Below are 20611 nucleotides of genomic sequence, written 5' to 3'. Positions count from 1 at the left end.
ACTATTTACACAAGGAAAGATTTGTTTTGTGCACTTAAGAGTTTGTATAGAGCCTCAGGACATTAATACTATTTTATCGTATATTTTGCTCATATTTTGGTCATCTTTTTAATATAATTGATCTTGATATTTGTCTAGGATGGAATTAGTTAGTCTATCAGCTAATTTGTGTTGGATTAAGACAGCCTTGAATTTATAACAATTTCTTTAGAGTTCAAGATTGCTGCATACAGGTTCTTGTCTTCTTAATTCTTTCCTTTCTTGTTGACCTTGTTTTGGGTTGTAATAATTGAAGTCTTGTGAAACATCAAGAGTTTTCCATCTGACCTTTAGTTAAGGGTTGCTTCCAGGTGTGCACTCCCTAGTCTCTCACATGAATTTCCTTAACACTGTCAATGTGGGCACTTACATATAATTTCAGATCTAAACCTGAAACTTGTTTGACTGCAACTCACAGCAAAAGAGCTTCCAATGATTGAGAAAACATAAGAAGAAAGAGAGGAAGCTTAGGAAAGTGTGGACAAAAGAAAAATTATGGATTTCGACAGAAAGAGGAACAAAAATGATCCATGATGCTCCAGAGAAGACAATTTTCGATCTATTCAGTTATCCGAATGTATAGTTCATACACCACCTATGGGTCAATAAAGAGAAAAACCATTAACCTGTTTTTTAATATCCAAAACTCACCATCATAAGTGATGGCTATTGCTCATGGTATTGTAGAATGAACAATATCAATGGCGGATGTGACACTCTAAGCCCTTCAAAATTGTGAGGAAGTATGTAGGAAAGATAACAGTGGCCAAACATGCTCCTTTGACAAGAGCTTTGATGTTTGCTGCTGGGTTCGATTTTTCAATATGATGGCATTTTCTTCTGTTCTTTGCCTTGATATTTTATTTCCTGATTTATAGGGATGTAATTCAATATATGGAAAAATCCTTTGGTGTTAGCTCTTTGTTAAACCAAAGTGCTAATGGACGCTTGCAGCAACAACCTTTGAACCAATTTAAAGCTTCTGGAACAAGTAATATTGCTGCATCATATGCCTCTAGTGTGCAAATGCTACCGAGAACTAGGACTGGAGTTGGTCTCGGACCGGCCCGATGGACTTTAGACCAGCTCAATATTGGATCGGGCTTCGGGCTAGATTTAAAATAGTTTAGGTCAGATTTGGACTTAATAATAGGGCCCGTTTATCTCTTGGGCCGGACTCGAGTATACCATTGATCCGGCCTAGGCCCGGTCCGAGCCCAAGCCTGAGGTTGGCCCGATCAAAGCCCAAATTGGCTTAATAATCGACGAGCTCCCAGATTCTCGCGCCCCTCCTTCGGGCTCCGAGTGATCGAGTCCCTAATCTCTTTCCCCCTCGCCCTCAAGCACCCATCTCATCTCCTGTGGCGGCGGCCGCAACAGTGGTCCCTCGGGGCCGGCAGCCGCAGGGCCGGGGTGTCGACGACGAGAACCTAGTCTTCGAGATGAGCCTTGGGGTGGAGGCCATCACGAGCTTCGACCAGATGGGAATCTGCGACAACGTCCTCCGATGGATCCATGTCTATGACTTCGAGAAACCCTCCGCCATTCAGCAGCAGGTGCCGAACTGTGCGAACTCCCACCCCGGTGCCGGCACGTCGTCATCCGGTCCCTGCGCAATCGCAGACGATGCCTTAGTCTAGAGCCCGTCCCAGCTCCCAAACCCTAACCCGAGCTTCCTGAGCCAACTCATCGACCGCATCGACGAAGGGGGTGACGGAGACGAAGAGGGGGAAGACGATAATGGTTTGGAATTGCGAAGAAAGAAAGAGCGTTTTAAGGGGAGGGTTCTTGGGGTGCGGGAGGGGGAACAAAAGATGAAAGTGAGCGAAGGCAGAGAGGGCGAGGTTAAGATGGAGGGCATGATTGTTTCTTGGTGGCTTGGGGGAGAAGTTATCTAGGGAAGGGGTGGCAAGGTATTTCCTTTCTTTCTTGCCACGTGTTGCAGAGCAATGGAGTTGGAGTAATGGAGGCTTGGAGCATAGGAGGTTGGTTTGTTTGTTTGTGTTCCGAGTTTACATGTGGTGGGTGTACTCTTTCAGGATTTTGGTGTGGCTTGTGATGATGCGGAGGTGGATATTGTACGCAGGTGCGCTGGCCAATAGTCGATAGGACAACTCCGCGGGCAAATAGAGGTGGAGCTGCGGTAGGATTTGCCGAAGATCTGGAGGTCATGGCTTAGATTTTTCTTTTTTTTTCTTTTCTTTTCTTTTAAGAGAGGGAAGACTAGTGGGCGCTCGCGCTCGGCTTGAGAATCTGGAGGATTTGCTGTCCTTCGTTTCTCGGAAGAGAGCCGGCGTGGGTCAGATTAGTTCAATTAAATTTGAATCAGATTCGAATCAAATTAAAATTAAAATTTTTTAAATTTTTTTAAACTTAAATATGATCCAAAACCCGGATTCGGACAGGAGTGTGACCCGGCCCAGCCAGACCCGCTTAATTTGAGTTTAATTTGAGCTGGACTGGATTTGGACAGGAGTGTGACCCGGCCCGACCAGACCCGCTTCCAGCCCTACTGAGAACCCTGTGGTGGGAAATTTTTCTGATGAGGCATTAGAGTATGAAACCTTGTTCTCAACGTTGGATGGCCGAAATCCGAGCTTGGGTAAGCCAACCACAAATGATCACTCAAAAACGTCAGCTAATTGGGCTTCTACTGCCACTGATTTAAAACTAAAAATGCATCTTTACAAGGTCTGACTTCTGCTTCTTACTAAGAACCTGAAGGCTGCAAAGCGTGAGCTTAAGCTTGCTGTGAACATGGTATGTGGTAGAGATTCATCTACAGAGCTCCTCCTGAAGTCTCAGTTAGCGTATGCTCGTGGTAACCTTCACAAGGCTATAAAACTCTTGGATACAGTTAGTAATAGAACAGATTCTGTAATGCTCAGTATGTATAACAACAATATTGGATGCATACTTCACCAGCAAAGGTCCCACCACACATCAAACTGGTTCTTTAACAAGGCACCGAGACACAGCTTGTTACTTCGATCAGAGAAGCCTCTGAACCTTGCTGCTTTTTCACAGGACAGATCCGGTCTCATTGTGTACGACTGTGTTCTTCAGCATTTAGTATGTGGAAAGCCATTGGCTGCAGCTCACTGTTTTCGTCAAGCCATTCCAGTCTTTGGCAACCGACCACCTTTCTGGCTTCGTTTTGCCGAATGCTGTCTGCTCACATCAGAGAAGGGGTTGCTAGGTGATTCTTCAAGCAGCGAAGAGATTAAAGTTCATGTTGTTGGCTCTGGCAAATGGCAGCAACCAGCTGTTGACAATGTAAACTCAAGATATAGCTATTCAGATTCTACAGCAGGAGATGCTGTGACCAGTGGTGATGATCGGATCTTGATCTCACTTCCATTTGCTCGGCAGTGTCTTCTCAATGCTCAGCTTCTATTGGATATTTTTGATCAGAAAATGACAAAACTTGATGTCTCGGGCTTTGTGTTGGTAGTGGCTGATCCTCACCAGAAGCTGAGCTGCGACATGAAAGCACCAAAAACATCATCAACTACAACAGTCGCTGCAAATTATGATCCTCAAGAAACATATGGTGGTACAGGCGCAAATACCACCTTACAGATGTTAGTTGCTGGATATGAGGTCATATGCAGAAAAGAGAACCACAGAATAAGGCAAACTGTTTTAACTTTTAGGAGACCTAGCGTATGTGGCACTGTGGTTAGAAGATCACTTGAAAGCATTGGTTGCTGCAAAGACCCTTCGGCAGCTGCCAGATTGTTCCAAAATATATCTCTTTCTTAGCTATGTATATGCTGCTGAATCACTCTGTCGCCTGAACCAACCTAAAGAAGCTGCAGAGCAGTTAGGAGTCTATGTAGCAGATGGAAAAAATGTTGAGTTGCCATATACTAATGAAGACACAGAGAACTGGGGTGATGAGAAAGGTGCTGGCTGTGCGGATTTGGATAGTTCTGCAACTGCCAAAACAACTGTAAAAGGGACCAAAACAACTGTGAAAGAGTCCCAAGATATGGGTTTCGTGAAGCCTGAGGAGGCTCGTGGATTCCTTTATGTAAATCTTGCTTCCATGTCTGCGATGCAAGGGGATCTTGAGCAGGCCAGCCACTTCATAAAACAAGGTCTCTCTTCCCTGCCCAACAATCCAAGGCTATTGCTTGCAGCAGTATATGTGGATCTTCTTCAAGGGAAAACAGAAGAGGCTCTCTTTAAGTTTAGGAGGGTGAGATTCCTTTGTACTAATGTGACAATTAGCAGCTGAGATAGTCCATGCTCTAATTGATGTTACCTCAAGGAGTGTTCAGCTAGAGGATCCTAGAGATACCTGTACCATACCAAGGATGGGCCTTTCACTAAGCCTTTTTTCCCCATATTTAAGGTGGTAGCATGGCATATTGTTTTGATCTGCCGACCACCTTTCTTGTTGTAGTCAAATTGAAGGAAAAATAGCTGATTACAATTGGTAAAAAAATTCATTCATTCATTCAGGAAAGTAAATGCAAAGCCTTTCCCATTAAAGCATCCTCAGCTTTCTTGCCCTCTCTTTGGGATGTAATTTGGGTCCGGACATGCGAATGGTGGATAAGCAAAGGGATCGTGATCCTTAACCATCAAGAATGCTGTCATTTTGTCCATGCAGCCTTAGGTACACGTTTTTACTTTCATCCATAATTATCAGAACTGAGGATTGAGTTTTTAAGCCTACTCAGTTAATTTGGCTTTGACACTGAAGAGGCTGTTGAGGAATATATTTGTCTTGATGGTGCCTTTGGTCACTATATATACATCATCCAACCAGTATTGTCATATTGAAACAGGCAACTGTGACTTCCAAGTATTCTGTTCAGCTTCCAGTGCAAAGACGTTATTTGTGTAGGTTGGATTTTGATAATACAAATTGTTAACCGGGAAGCAACCATTTGCTGTATCATGATGACAAGTATTCTCTGCAACATCATTCGAAGGGGATCATACTCGATGTTTCTGATTCTCTCCACCTATACACACACACTTCTATAAGTGATATCAGATTTACCTCCCGTTTCTTGTTCACTCTGGCTGTCGAAAGGGAGTAATGAGCCTTCATAAAACCCCTCGATATCACAGTTAATCCACCACCAAAGTCATTCGGTGCAACACTTGTCTTGCTTAGTTTTCCATATTCATGTTGCTTCACCATGTGCAGCAACATTCTCCAAAATAAAAGAACAATACCCATTAGTCCCAGTAATCTCCACCATCTCAAAGCAGTTGCATGGTCCTTCTCACATCACTGGTGTATCCGATGCATAATTTATAACAGAATATCTGTGCATGCATTTTAAGGGTCGTTCTTTTGTAAATAAAAAATTATCTAAAAATTTATATTTTTTTAAATAAATATTTTTCAGACAACAATTAGATAAAAAAATAATTTACTCTTTATGTATGAAAAAATGACTTCGAAATTTGTTATCTATATTCTTTTGTATTATTACATTCCTGAATAAGTTGCTAAAATTTATCTGTATTTTTCATAATATCATTTATGCTTTTTTAGATTTGAAGAAAGTAGACGACTTAGTTATTAGGCATGGAATAATGGAAGCATTGAAAATAAGGAAGGAATATTTTAGCAATAAAATTAAATACCTATTTTGCTGATTGATGGAGAAATGATTTAGCCACTCTCTAAGTGGATAAGATTTTTCTTCAATTTTATGAGTAAATGTTATACATAAAAAGTAACTTATCCATCTTGAAAAGTATAAGAACATGAATAAATTGATCAATTTTTTTATAATATTTATCTATAAATAAATAAATTAGCAGAAACTATATGATCATTATTTAATAGTAATTTACACTGCCGCTTCCATCCTACCTTCCCTTGCTTATGATGTCAGTGAGAGTGATGGAATAACAAATTAACAATGCAGCTATGATAATAGGATGTCCGGCTGTGAAAGTGCGAGGGGTTTGTCTGCTAGATGGGTATTTGTGTGATCATTCAGTTGAAGTGAGAGCAGTGGCTTCTTATATCCCTTTAATGCTTATGCTTTTCAATTCTCTTTACCCATTGAATCAAAGGCCTTTTTTTTTGTTCACCTATGCAGGCGGTATTATTTGGATTAGATACTGAGGTGTCTGAATATATATCAAATCTACTGTAAAACCAAATCATATAAAGCCAAAGATAACAAAAGGAAGAACAAGATAGGAGAAAAGAAATGGATGCAATGTGGAATTCTGTAACCACAGCTGACTTGATGCTTCATTTAGACCATAATTAGTCAGCAAGAATTAAAAGAACTGAATGAAAATGAAAACAAGAAATGGGAATTGCCAATGAAGAAACACACTTGAAAGGGATGATAATCCCATTCTAATATTTTTAGTTAACTTCTTATACTATATAATTTTTAATTAATTTTTGAATATGTTGTTATGTGAAGAATCGCACCAGGTTTAAAAGAACAGATAGTATGCATGGTTTTGGACGTGTCAGATTACATTACAGGGTTTTGAATAAGACATTAGTCAGCTGCTACCGTGATATTATGACTGTTTTACAATAAGCATAATGGCTATCATAGAAAGAGAATATGACTGTCATTTTATATTCTTTTACTTTGCATCCAAAAGTATATTTAAATTAAGACCAATTTCTCCATTCTTAAAATTTCTAATTTTATTCCTGGTCCAAGGGTTGGTTCATATTCCTCTTCTTTCTCCGTCTCTTCCTCTCCCTACCTATTAGGTTTACTCTTTTAATTCTCATCTTTAAATTTACTCTCTGAGGGTATGCTCCTTTATTGTAAAAAAAAAAAAAAAAATCTCTACAACGATGCGTACTTCTTTTCATAAATATCCTGTACGGTTTTTTGCAAATCGTTCCCAACGTCTTGGTTTTCTTGCATATTAAACCTTCTGTTGTTAGTGTTTGCAAATCAGGCCACTAAAAGTTATAATATGGAATCGCCACTGTTGAGGGAAACTATTACGATTTCAGGACATAAATACTGTTATCCTCCTTTATAAAATGGCCAATTAAAGGTCCACCTTTTCATGCGGTCCCCATGCGATATTTTCATCGCATCATTCATATCTCATCACAGAATTTTTGAATCCACTAGATTTACTAATTATTGGTTTGACCAAATCCATCACTTAACTGATGGACCCATCCAATAATGAAGCAATATTATGTACCTTTCTGCTTTGTATAATTTTGTGTTTACTGCTTAATTAGTGAATTAGAATCAATAATTACTATATTGGGGTCACAACCAGCTGCCGCTGTCCAATATGAACAGTACCAAATAGATGTAAAGCAGATGACACACATCCCTCCATCGTTCAATTACAAACTCCTTATCTATTCCATTGGGTCATAGAAGATGGATGAATAGGCCACCTTTTATTAGCGGACATCATCGAATGGATCTGGAACTCATCGATATCAAATACCAAAACCAGGCAAAGCCAGATTTTTCATTCTATTTTAACCTTCACACTTTGGACTAAATAGATCATAACTATTAATAGTTAAAAAATTAATCAAAAGAAAGTATGCTTTGCCCTTTTTTTCTTTTTTTTTTTTTTTTTGGGCAACAAACAATTTTTGCCTAAAAAAGATGTACATGTAAGCTAGCGCGATAAGGTTAGGATCACAATGTTAGCCCCCATGACGCATTCCAGCGTCCAGAATTTGTCGAGGCCATAAGGGGACTCGCGGCAGCAACCGGAATCCAATGGCAACTCCGGTCGAGGACATGTGGTTTTGCTCAGAAGGGCGGGCCCGCGCATCCATGCATCCAGTCGATCACGTCAGAGAAAAATAATAAAGAAAACGAGGGCCAGGGTTCACGGATTCTCATTAGTCCTGGCAGTGCGGACGTGACATGAAAGAGAGTAGGGACCATCACCGACGGCTTATAAAGCTCTCTCCACTCCCCAAAAGCCTTTCTGGCATCCCATCTTTTTTCGACATCCCACCTTCTCTCTCTCTCTCTCTCTCAATGATTGATTTTTTTTTTTTGATAAATTGATCAAATATAAATATATTTATGAAATCAGTAAGTAAAATATCAAAAAAAAATTAACAGAAAAAACTGCTAAAAAAAGTTCATAATATAGATCCCATATGATTTGCTCAAAAAAATTATATTATTAATTTCTCTATAAATATATAAAATTTAATTAATAACAATAAGCATATAATTAGCTAGTAATTCTGTAAAGATTGATGAAATTTTGAGATCGATCCAAAAAATCATCTAATAAAAATCATCACATCCTTTCTAAATAAATATGTGAAGATCTTAACGTGTATATAGCATAATTTAGATTTTTTATACTGCACATAATTTCATCACTAGAATTATAATATCAAAAAATTCTAACATCATCTGTAACTAATAATGCACCACTAGCACTTTAGGCAACAAAGTCTTCTCTATGAAAAATGATTTTTTTTATTATATTTTTATCAAGATTGTTCTTAAGAAAATAAAGAGGTAATGAGTATATAGAAAAAATACATTAACTACAGTGCATCGAGAGAGGTCCTTTTCTGACACCGGGAGTGGGTCACGAATATGCATGCAAACATGAAGGTTGCGTACGTAGTCGGGCAAGTGGACAGTCACTTGACCGTCCTCTGTGACTTTAGAAAGCCAACTTGGGCTCGTGGCCTATATTGATCATAAGCCAAAAGCGAAATGAAGTTCGGACAATGTGGTTCATTAGATATAATAAATTAAATTTTATTATTTAACAAAGTTATATTATACAATATTGTCTTCATAAAATTTCTCAAAATCAAATGTGAAGTAAATTAACAATGCAGTTTTGTATGTTATTCCGTTCATACTAAAGTGTGAGTTGAGAATTACATCAAAAAAAAAGCATGAGATGAGAATTACGCTCGTGTGAAGGACTTGGCAATTGAATAGGGAGAATGCTATACCATGCTCTAATATAAGTGATCGTATCTCTAGTTACCTATCAATTAAAAAGTGTGTGATAGAATTCCTTAAAATTAGGATTTAAATTAGTTTGGAAAATGTAATCCTTGTCAACTAGACTTGTTATAAGCACATTAAACAAGTACAATTGCAAATCTCTAATAACCATGAGATGATTCATACTAGCTATGTTATGAAGTGGGGTATATTTTCAATTACATGTGGTTAGCTTCTAGAACCAGGCAATCGAACTATACTTCAGCATGCTTCTTTGAGTTGAATTTTTTACCTTAAGGGAGAACTTGTGGTCCTCTTTTCCTAAGAAATGTGGTCATTATTCAACGTTAAGGGGCTCAAATCAATTGAAATCAACATTTGCTAGAATCCAAAATGCAAAAGTATAACTCATGCTTGTCCCCCACCGAACTCCTTCCTCTTTTGAGTAGGGACACAAATGAATCATCCTGCTTATCTACAGCTTGGGTTTTGCTTGGTAACATTTTACATCAAGTTCTTTTAGTTAGGAAACAGGTGGAGCTCAATCATTATTGAACGCTCAATTAAAAGAACCAAAATTAAACACCTAGAGCTTGCAAAAGTAACTTGAAGAATTGGACAATTTTATAATAAAAGCTTGTTCAGTGAACAAACAGTCAAGCTTGAAAATTAGTTATCAAGCTCGGCTTGATCAAAGCCTAAGCTTGATCCACAATCCAAGTAAAACACAAACTTGGCTCTGTTGGATTCACGACAATCCTCCTTTTGGACTTTTTTTTTGTTTTTTTTCTCTTTGATGAACTTGATATATATATTATATAGTTTTGTATAAATATATTTATGAGAATTATTATGCAAAAAAATTCAAAAGTTAAGTAAAAGTCATAGAAGTAAAAGCCCATAAATTAGTTCTCGTATGATTGATCACGTAAACTGCAATCCACTCTACTGTTTGCTTTTCTATAGTCAAAAGAATGCACTTCTACACCCCAAAAAAAAAAAAAAAAAAAGAATGCACTTCTACCAAAAAAAAAGAATGCACGGTAGTCTGTATGCCAGCTGCAATGTTGTACCAATTTGTACTTTTCCTATTGCTATATACGTTTATCTTGGGCTGCCCTCCAGCCGTAATTTTTTTAGATTCTCCTATTTTGTTGACACTACTTCTCATTCATGGCACCTCGGAGTTCAGAATAAATTTTTATGTGAATAAAAGAAAAAGAAAAGTACAGCGAGGACTATCAAAGCAGAGATTAAAGAGTGGTGGGCACTTAGCTCGAGGACCTTTTTAGTGTCCTCTATGTCAAATTAGGAGAATAATGACTCTGAAACCTAACAAGGTTCTTCAATCTTAGATCAGCACTCATGTCATCCACATGCAGTTGCACTTAATGGATCAAAATATGTTAATTTACCAATAAAATGGAGCAAAATATGTGATAATCAGGCCATAGAAACTTATTATAGCTAGCCGTTTCTTTATTTCAATCTTGCCTTTCATAGGTACCATATGCTGACTTTTGAACCAAACTTCCAGCAAAGTTTAGCTCAGTACGGTAAGTGAACTGCTAAATAGCCAGAAGGAAGGCCTCCCTTATGATTAAAAATAACTAAGGCATTTAAATAAGCATTAATGCTTATTTGCTTTAATTTTTAGTTTAACTTTTCCAAAATACATATAAATAATATGCCTTATAGAAGTAATCCATTGCAAAAAATATTAGATTCTATTATGGACAACCACTTCGGCCTCGAACGATTATGATTTTGGTTCTTATCGAGGACCAATGGAGTTCGGACTTCGTTAGACACAAAAATAGAAGCTTAGATTCGACCGATCTAAAGAAATTTGATATGAAAATCAAAACCAGCATAATTGCAGGATCACCTAATAGATGATAGTTCAGACCTCAGCCTTGATCAAGATGCTTGGGCTCGTACCTTAGTTACGATTGAGGTACTACAAGATCGGTTGATGTTGATTTCAAGAAAATACATACAAGGCAGCTATTCTTGTCCAAAAAATCTATCCTCTTTATGACTCTGGACTGTCCAAATAAGAAAAGAGATCGTCAGAATTGGATCATGTCTCGAATGAAAATCAACAGTTGCTTCTACATCGCAAAGATGAAAGCAATCACCATCAGCTTGATCTGCGTGCAACAATCAGATATCGATTAATCTCCTATGTACGTACAACTCCAATTCTTCTTCTATAAATAGAGGGGCATGAAGATTCCTAAGATAAATTTTTGACATAATATTTTTTTTTAATTTTTTATCTTTTAACTTGAGCATCGGAGGATCCTCATTAAAAAATATTCCAACCAAAATTTTTTGTTAGTCATAAGTTGGCCCTCGGAGATCACCGCCTCAGCACAACTTCAGCGTCACAGCCGACGAGATCATTTTCGATCTCATGTGGGAGATTTGACGTCAATAGATTAATTCATTACTAAAAAATACTTTATTAGAATTAATTGTGTTTTATAGCTGCTGACTTCCATTAGCCTAAACCCCACCTTCCGGTAGCATCACAAGACGATCACAAGAATAACTCACCGCACAAAAAATAATAATAATAAATAATATAAAAAAATCATTTTATTTCTCCCAGGCTAATATCCACAGCTTCACCACTGTAGAAGAGAAGAGATAGCTGGCCAGCAGCTGCCTTTCTATCTTTGTCCTCTTCACGTGAACCGTTTTAGGGTTTTCCCTTCTCCGTCCATCCCCACTCCTATATAAAGATCCCCCAGTCTGTACCCTCCCCACACCCATTTTTCTCCATATCTATAGAATATAGAGAGGCAGTAGTAGCAGCAGCCAAGGAGAGAGAGTCTCAATGACCATGAACTCCTCCAGGTGGTCAGCCCTCCTCCTAACCCTCATGCTCTTTATTTCCTCCCTCTCTCCCATCCTTGCTTGTGGCTACTGCCCAAACCCCCCCACCACCAAACATAAGCCCCCCAAGTCCAAGCCCCCCAAAGCCAAGCCCCCCAAGGGACCCATCACCCACCCCCCCATCATCGGCAAACCGCCCGTCACAGTCCCCCCAGTCATCGGCAAGCCACCCATCACCGTTCCCCCGGTCATCGGCAAACCACCCATCACTGTCCCTCCGGTAGTCGGGCCTCCCACCATTACTCCCCCGGGGACAGGAAACACACCATGCCCTCCTCCACCAACTCCGGCACCGGCGACTTGCCCGGTGGACGCACTTAAGCTTGGCGCGTGTGTCGACCTGCTCGGTGGGTTGGTTCACATTGGCATCGGTGACCCGGTCGTCAATAAGTGCTGCCCGTTGCTCCAAGGCCTCGTGGAGATCGAGGCTGCTGTGTGTCTGTGCACCACCATTAAGCTCAAGCTGCTCAATATCAACCTCTACCTCCCGCTTGCACTCCAGCTCCTCCTCACCTGTGGAAAGACTCCTCCTCCTGGGTACACTTGCACCATTTAAACAGTGAGTTGAGGTTCTTGTTCATGAACACGTTCTATGTGCTCCCTCTCTCTTTCTCTCTCTGTAGTGGGGTAGCAACCATGTACTTGTGGATTGCATGACTGTTTTGTTTTTATCAATAACTAAGCTAAAATGATGGTCGTGGATGCAGGTGGTTGGGGTGTTCCCAATAGCTCACGAACGAGTAGAAAAGAGATTTGTTTAACTAATAGGTGATGAGACATAAGAGGATGTCTAAGTCCCAGATGTTCTCCAGCTATTTTTATGTACACCAGTGTGTTGTGGTTCAATTTATCAAGATTTTCTGTCTCATTGTTTTCCTCTTGAAAGCAAATGTATTTTAACTGTTGGAATGGATGTCTTTCCATCCATCCATCCACTTCTTTCGTCCTTGGGCGGTGATGTCTGCAGAATAAATGAATCGATAATGCTTTGATTTTTCAAGCTGGAATGGAGCCCGAAACCAAAGAATTTATTCAAAGAGAAGAAATATATATCAAAAGCATATCTAATTAAAAAAACATGAACTCAGCATTCACACACACACACACACACACACATATATATATATATATAGAGAGAGAGAGAGAGCTTGCTTAAAAGTAAACCATAGCATCTCAACACTCATTTGTCAATCCACTTCGATTATCTGTAAGCATATAAATGTGAGAGATCATTGTCGTGGTTAATTCACAACTAGTAGAAATCAGCCTTTCTGCGAGGGATAAAATCTCTTGATGAAAATCAAAAAATCCCTTGGTAAAAAGATTCACCAAGGGATTTTCAAAGGAAAATTCATTCTTTAATATATATGATGTTGGTGAAAGTTTTCCTCAGAAATCCCTTGGTAATTACTAAGGGATCGAAAAATTTCAGCGGAGAAATTTCTCTTGGTAAAACTAAAGGCCATTTGCCAAAAACCGACTATTTTTCAAGGGATTCACTAATCAAAATACATTCAAAAATCCCTCGGTAATTGCCAAAGAATTCTTTGAGGGAATATCCCTCGCTAAAAATTGATCAGTTGGATGATTTGTGAGAAAATTATCCCTTGCAGATCTCTTAGTAATAACTCTCAACAGTCCCTTGGTGATGGCTTGAGATTCGTCAAAATGTCCCTCGGTAAAGTTTTCATTTAACATTCTATTTTTCTTGCAAATCCCTTAGTAAAACTTTCATTTGGAAGACTATTTTACAAATACATTAGCAGGCCTGTACATATCCTAATTCTCAACATATCAACCACAACCCAATATTTTATGACACAAAATAACATATCAATACATTTGAGTAAACATATTTCCATAAAACTTTCACAAAATATAAATTTAGTATCCATCAAGATTTCAATCTATAAATAAACACAACACATCAAAATATTAAATAATTCAACTTCAATTAGTATCGAGCATTAAACATAAGACTACATCTAATAAGTTCATAACCAAGCATCAATCACATGGAGGATCAGTTGGAGGGATATCTAATTGGGTTCTTTCTTGTAGAGGAGATGACAACTGCTCAGATGATGTAAAATCAAGATTAAAAATAAAAGATTGCAGTATCTCTCTATATTGAGGATTCATCAAAGCCGCTATAATATGCTCCTGCGTCATCTCTATAGCTCCTGGAGCAGCAGAGTAGACAGTAGATGTACTCTCTAAAGAACCACCTGCTTAAGAAGTAGAGTGTAATGTAGGAGTCTTTGCAAGTATGCTGGATGAATGTGCATTCGGCCCAAATCCATATACCTTATTCTTAGAAATACCTCTCGTGGCTTCCACCCACATATTAGCATCAAATGAAGGCTGCGAATCAGTCTCTAAGCCATATTTTTCTGTAAGAGTAGTCTTGTATGCCTCCTGCAACCATACATTAAAAATTTTATATCTTTAAAAAAAATAAATAAGCAAATATTTTTATTTTATGAATGATATGCATAAAAATAAGATAAAAAGAATAACAGTAATTTATCTATTAATGTAACATCCTAACTCTATAAATCTACATATCTAAAATTTATTAGATATTTTTTAAAAAATTCGACAGAGTTTATCTTAAAATTATGACTTTTCAAAATAGCAAATACATAACATGTTAATAATACGAACTAACCATTCAATTTAATGCCCAACCATTTAATACTTATTGATATACTTATGGTATATACATATGTCAATATATATTAATATATAGATATACTTAGATAAAAAATTGAGAACGTATGCTAACTTTCTTGAAATAATGATGTAAATGATAATTATGAATGGCAATCATGTCAGATCGGATCATAAATAATACAAATATCGCTCAAACATAATTTTAGAGCAAAAAAAAAATCAAGCTCAATATGACAGATAAGATTTTAATGGTAAATAATATAAGTATCGCTCAATGAATACGATGAATTTTCTTTTCCTGTTTTAGTCCCAGTGACTTGTGCTCTAATAATTTTCTCTAAATCTGTAATCAATAAATTAGAAAATATGGTTGACTGGACTAAAATCTCTAAATACAATACATATTTATAAAATTTCAAAAACTATTAATGATTAGAACATGCTTCTATTAAAAATATTGAATAATTAAAGAATCATTGATCTATCCATATTAATGAGTACAAGAACCAATTAATTAGTAAAATAAATTGTGATACAAGAAGAGAATTTATTCCAAACTTATTATTCCCTATCCATATCCAAATCCATTTAAAATCTAACTATCCGAACCCATCCCAAACTCAATTATAAAATTAACCAAAAATTTTGAATGCATCCTATTTAAAATTGATGTATCCACCAGATTCCCAAACTAATTTTTTTCATTTTTTTTTCATTATTATTATTATTATTATTTTTGGAGTCTCAATTGACTGTTTTTTGAAATCCCAATTCAAAAAAAAACTTAACTGAACCTTCAATGGGAGTCTTGGCCTACGGGTGGAGGTTCACAAGGGGGAGGGTGGCTCCCCTTGCTGAGGTTTTTAGCAAACAAAGGAACAAAAGAGCCACTGCTACTAATAGCATCAGGAGCAAAGCAATTGTTCCTTGAAGTAATTTCTAGTTCCAACCAAATCTCCATAGATTTTTGGCACTCAAAAATCAACCATATCGCAGAAGATGGAATAGATAGGCCATTCTGTATATCAAAGTTTGCATCATGATATTGCAATCCAGAATCCAATCTACTTCTACTACTTAAACTACATGCAAAGACTTAAAAGTTTGATCCAAGTTCTATAAATATCAGGTCACTCATGAGCAATATATTTGGGAACCTCCTCATGGCTCTAAACATATCGTATATCTTCAACCAAACGAATTGTTGTTTCACACAGATTTGCCCATTTATTTCTTTACAAAAAAAAAAGAACAAAAGAGCCCAAGGGCGATAGGTAGGAGCCCCTCCCATAAAAAAAATCAATCGAAGTTCAATAAGAAGCCCCTCCCATCTCTCTCGGGTGCTCTGCTTTCTCACAGATATTCAAAGATGAAGAGGAATGAAATTAAAAAAAATGAAAAAAAGAACATCATTAATCCATATGGGAAAACTAGGTATTACTCAATATTTTAATCATATGAGAGGCTTAGAGCTTGATCAAAACTTCTCCAAATCCCACAAATATCATGCTTCTACCAAGATTAAGCTCTCAAAACCTAAAGAGACCAACTCACACCGCCATAACTCCCACAAAATCCCATATGCTAGAAGAAAAAAGCTTAAACGAGAACCTAAGAAACCCCTCCCATCTCCCTTAGGTGCTCTCTTTTACTAAGGATTTCCAAAGAAAGAAAAAAAAACTAAAAAAAATGATTAATACACATGGGAAAAGTTCTTACCTCTCGATTTTCTATTTGTCCTCTATTTTTCAACCAATTTCTGTCGGTCTTTTCTTCATTTTCTACTAGTTTTTCCTATGTTTTCTCTGTCTAAGAGTCTCAATCGGGTGGGAAGCTTGCAGCAGCTGAATAGGGAAGCTCGGATGCTAGGGCTTCCACAAGGAATGCGAAAGAGTTTCGTCGGGTGGAAGCTTAAGCGACTGAAGAGAATAATCAGAAAAAATCATGATGAAATTCGATGCACCAGGTCCACGTGAACCAGGGCAAATCTTGGAGCACATGCATGCCAAATAGCGTGCAATCGAGAATCGATAAAATATAATGGTTAACATGGCTTGTCATCCACCCAAATATTTGGCACGGTCCAATTACAGCTGGTGCATATGATATGTAGACCACTTTTTTTGAAGGGATGGAAAATAGCATGATTTTTTTTTCAAAAATAAGTGGTGGACACGAGAATAAGCATTAATCAAATGGATCAAAAAAATATAATCAATTTTCATATGAGAAATGGGCTCAAACTCAAATTAAACCACTTCAAATATTATGTTCAGCCTGATTCAAATCTCCTGTAGATAATACATAGAAATATTACTAAAATCGGATAGTGCTACCTCCGCCCAACAAGATGAAAATGCTTCAATTAGCTCTATGGACTAGTACTAATATAAATGCAAGATATCTCTACATAAGCCATATTGAAATTGTGAAGATGAATCTGACCAAGCTTAAGTAAGGACATATCTTATTCTCATGAATATAACTATGTAACTTAATGGTAAATGAACCATAAAATTAAAGAGGATATAAAAATTTTGTTTTTGCCAATTCTTGTATCTTTTTCTCTTTTCCTAATTGGATCATAGGATTCCTTTAGCAAAGGGTTAAATACCTCATTTACTCTATATCTTATATAAATCTATGTTATAATAATGGATTAAATGTCATAATTTTTTTTATAGAGGCAGAATATAATTTTTCGCACAGTGGATTAAAATTTACACTATAGAGGCAAAATATAATTTTTTCTTATTTTTCTCTGAATATGGTATAATTTTAAAATTTAAAGTGAAGAAAAAATTATTTTTTTCCTGTGTAGGATCTTCTAGATTTCATCAAATCTGGGATGGAATAAATTTTAAATTTTTATCCTATGCTATTTCAGATCTAATGTCTATTAGATCTAATTTTATTATCTGATATTTTAATTTTGAAATTAAATCTAAAAGGTTGAGAAACATAGACATACCTTAAGGGTAATCTAATTACCCTGTAGATGATCGCAGCACTGCCTGAGATTCTGATATAGCCACACAAGCGCCTGGCCTCTACCAGTATCCACTCAAGTAGTATCTGGAACGTCTTCTCCTCATGATTCTACGCTCCAAAAATCAGATCAATATCTGATTTGAAAGTACTTCAGAACTCTTTCTAAAGTTGAAGCAGCAGCCTGTCGAAGATGTCCTGCAGCCTTCTGTTCCAGGTGTCACCACGCCTTGCACCTATGCCAGATGAACGTCCAACTTCTTGGACGTGAAGAGGGGAGAAAGGAGAGAAGGGAGGATATGGAGAAGAGGGGAGGGGATGGTAGCCAATGAGTTTTTTTGCACAAAACAAGTTCTGCCCCGAAACCCTAGGTGCAGCAAGGTTTATATAGACCCTGTATGCTGTGCAGTGCCACATCATTCGACCAATCAAAAAATTTTAATAAATTCTAAAAAAATTCTGATTGATGGAGTGATGTCATCTGATCACATCAGATAAGAATCCCCATGCTCTTTCCTATGTTGGCACCAACAATGAATAGGCTCAAATAAGGTGGCGCCAAAGAGTCCAAGTTTATCAGGACTCTTTGGTTCTTATCCATTTGGGGCGCCCACTTAAATCCAATTGGGCTCATGCCATAATCTGATTATGGCACCCAATTTGATTAGGTTTAGGCATGTGGACACTCCACAAAAATCCTCCAATAAGTCCTCTTCAGTTTAAGACCCATATGTCAACTTTTGACAAATGTCCTAAAATGAAATTGGCAGGTACTAGAAATTAGTATGTGTTGTCTTAAATTCATTTCATGAATTAAGACAAGCCTTTTTTGAGCTGGACAAGCTTTATTTAAACTGAGAGAAATTTTTTCAAGGTTCTCTGGATGAGTCAGATCACATTTGGCTCAGTAGAGATAGAAAAGATTACACGAGGAGAAAGTTAGGCTCAATCGAGTGCTAGCACAATTTTCTTGAACCTAATTGGATCTTATCCAAATCAATTGGGCTAGCCCAATTGATGACATCCAAACCCTAACCCTTGTTTGTGTGATCCAGTTAGGTTCAATTCTGTATGGTAATGAGACATGTCGTGATCTCATCATCGACATCATCGAAACTCCTTTCGATGGATCAGAACTCTTCTGATTCAGATAATTAGAATGATCGATCATCAAAATCATTCTAATTGCTCTCAAAATCCATCAGTGACACCTAGCAGTATATGGTGGCAACCCATCAGAACTGAAGACAAACCTCTCGGTGCAGCTACCTGTGTGATTGAGTTCCTCTATCATGAGTCCCGACTGAATTAGGATTAAGGTGAACTCGTCAAACCCAACATCAGTCATATGAATCAATCGATCACCATAGGACTATTCCTCTCATCTACCGAGGTTGATAGATCCCATCTTGATGCAATATGGTTCCTACAATGAATATGCTACAGCCAACATATACCTCAAAGTTTCGGATGGCTAGGAGACCGAGTTATGGTGTAGTCAAACTATAACACACTCAAGGTGAACCGACGATGCACCTCAGGTCAAAGAACTAGACACACAACTGTAGCATCGAGCTAGTCATCGACGAGAAGGTAGATTTTCTTATGACTGCTCGAGGTGGTCACGCTCAGTACTCTCGTTCTCAACGAATACCTGTACTCTCGCTCCAGTGTCTCCACACCGTAGACTCAAGACTCATCTACCCTAAGAAAGCGATCGTACACCAACCTTTCGGATCAATCACCATCCTCGTGATTATCCTATGGTCAGGAGCAGTTTATGAGTTAGTTATGTAAATTCATGCCTTAAATTTTCAACTCTTGAAAATATGAATTAACATTTCCACTAACTCAAAGGATGTATCACAGACACAATATACACAATGTGATAGAAGAATAATCCTTTTATTCATTTATAGTCAAAATTATAATTTTGCCCTTAGATTTGTATAGAAATGTGTCAGCCGATCTGGCATCTAGGGCACACATCTAACATAAAGTCCATCTTCACCGTTCATTATCTAAATAATTATCATTATAGTATCATCATAAAAAATTATCTCGATCTGATAGCCTTAGATATATAGATCATTAAAATTTAATTTCGATGGTCACGAACGATCGTGTGATGATATGATAGATAGAGATCATCGATAGATCAAAAAATTTACAATGATGATCTTGATGATATTTGTATTACACTATCAAAATTTTACTTCAATCAGACATCATTATCATGATCAATTTAGCATAAGATGATTTGAACCGTTAAATGAAAAATCAATGATCAAAAGGTCAAACAGTGTCTGATTATAAGGTAATTTTTTAGGTAAATGATCTTTGCTACTACTTTGATCATTTGTACGGTGATGATCGTAAAATTCAAACCATGCATATATGAACGATCCAAAACTATATGTCTCTTGACATTCTTAAAGTCTTTAAATAATTATACTTATGCTTTTGTAAGATTTACTTAACATGGATGGTTCATATATGTACGGTTTAAATTTTATAATCATCATCATACAAATGATCAAAGTAGTAGCAAAAATTTTTTATTTAAAAAATCATCTTAATCGGACGTCATTTGGCCTTTTGATCACTTATTTTTTATTTAACGACTGAAATCATTCCATGCTAAATTGATCATAATACTGATGTCCGATTGAAATAAAATTTTTATAGTATGGTACAAATATTACTAAGATCATCGTTGTAAGTTTTTGGATTTATCGATGGTCTCTATCTTTTAGATCATCATGTAGTCGTTCATAACCGTCGAAATAAAATTTTATTGATCGACATAGCTAGAGCTACCAGATCGAGATGATCTTTTGTGATGATACTTTAATAATAATTATTTAGATAATGAACGGTAAAAATAGACTTTAAATTTTAAAATTATACTATAGGGGCAAAATATAATTTTTTTCTTATTTTTCTGTGAATATAATATAATTTTATAATTTAAAATCCATCTTCACCGTTCATTATCTAAATAATTATCATTAAAGTATCGTCACAAAAGACCGCCTCGATCCGATAGCTCTAGATATACCAATTATTAAAATTTG

At 37.0% G+C, this 20611-nt stretch overlaps 1 protein-coding gene and 1 pseudogene across 1 annotated transcript; both read left to right on the top strand.

The window, feature by feature from the left end:
- The first annotated feature begins 2582 nt into the window (after positions 1-2582).
- LOC105050265 (uncharacterized) lies at positions 2583-4356 on the top strand (annotated as a pseudogene).
- A 7376-nt stretch (positions 4357-11732) lies between these two features.
- On the top strand, positions 11733-12741 carry LOC140859748 (uncharacterized). The gene is made up of 2 exons (XM_073262205.1): positions 11733-12429; positions 12578-12741. Exon 1 carries the CDS (start codon positions 11812-11814, stop codon positions 12424-12426), a length of 615 nt encoding a protein of 204 aa, XP_073118306.1. The 5' UTR covers positions 11733-11811; the 3' UTR covers positions 12427-12429; positions 12578-12741.
- The last annotated feature ends 7870 nt before the right edge of the window (positions 12742-20611 follow it).

This window comes from Elaeis guineensis, chromosome 8 (genome assembly GCF_000442705.2).
Source record: "Elaeis guineensis isolate ETL-2024a chromosome 8, EG11, whole genome shotgun sequence".
NCBI classification, from domain to species: domain Eukaryota; kingdom Viridiplantae; phylum Streptophyta; class Magnoliopsida; order Arecales; family Arecaceae; genus Elaeis; species Elaeis guineensis.
Note: the sequence above shows the minus strand (reverse complement) of the source record. Positions and strands in the feature narration are given on the sequence as shown.

Bases quoted from the DNA above. Each gene is read 5' to 3' on its own strand.
- LOC140859748 (XM_073262205.1), top strand. From the start codon at position 11,812: ATGACCATGAACTCCTCCAGGTGGTCAGCCCTCCTCCTAACCCTCATG.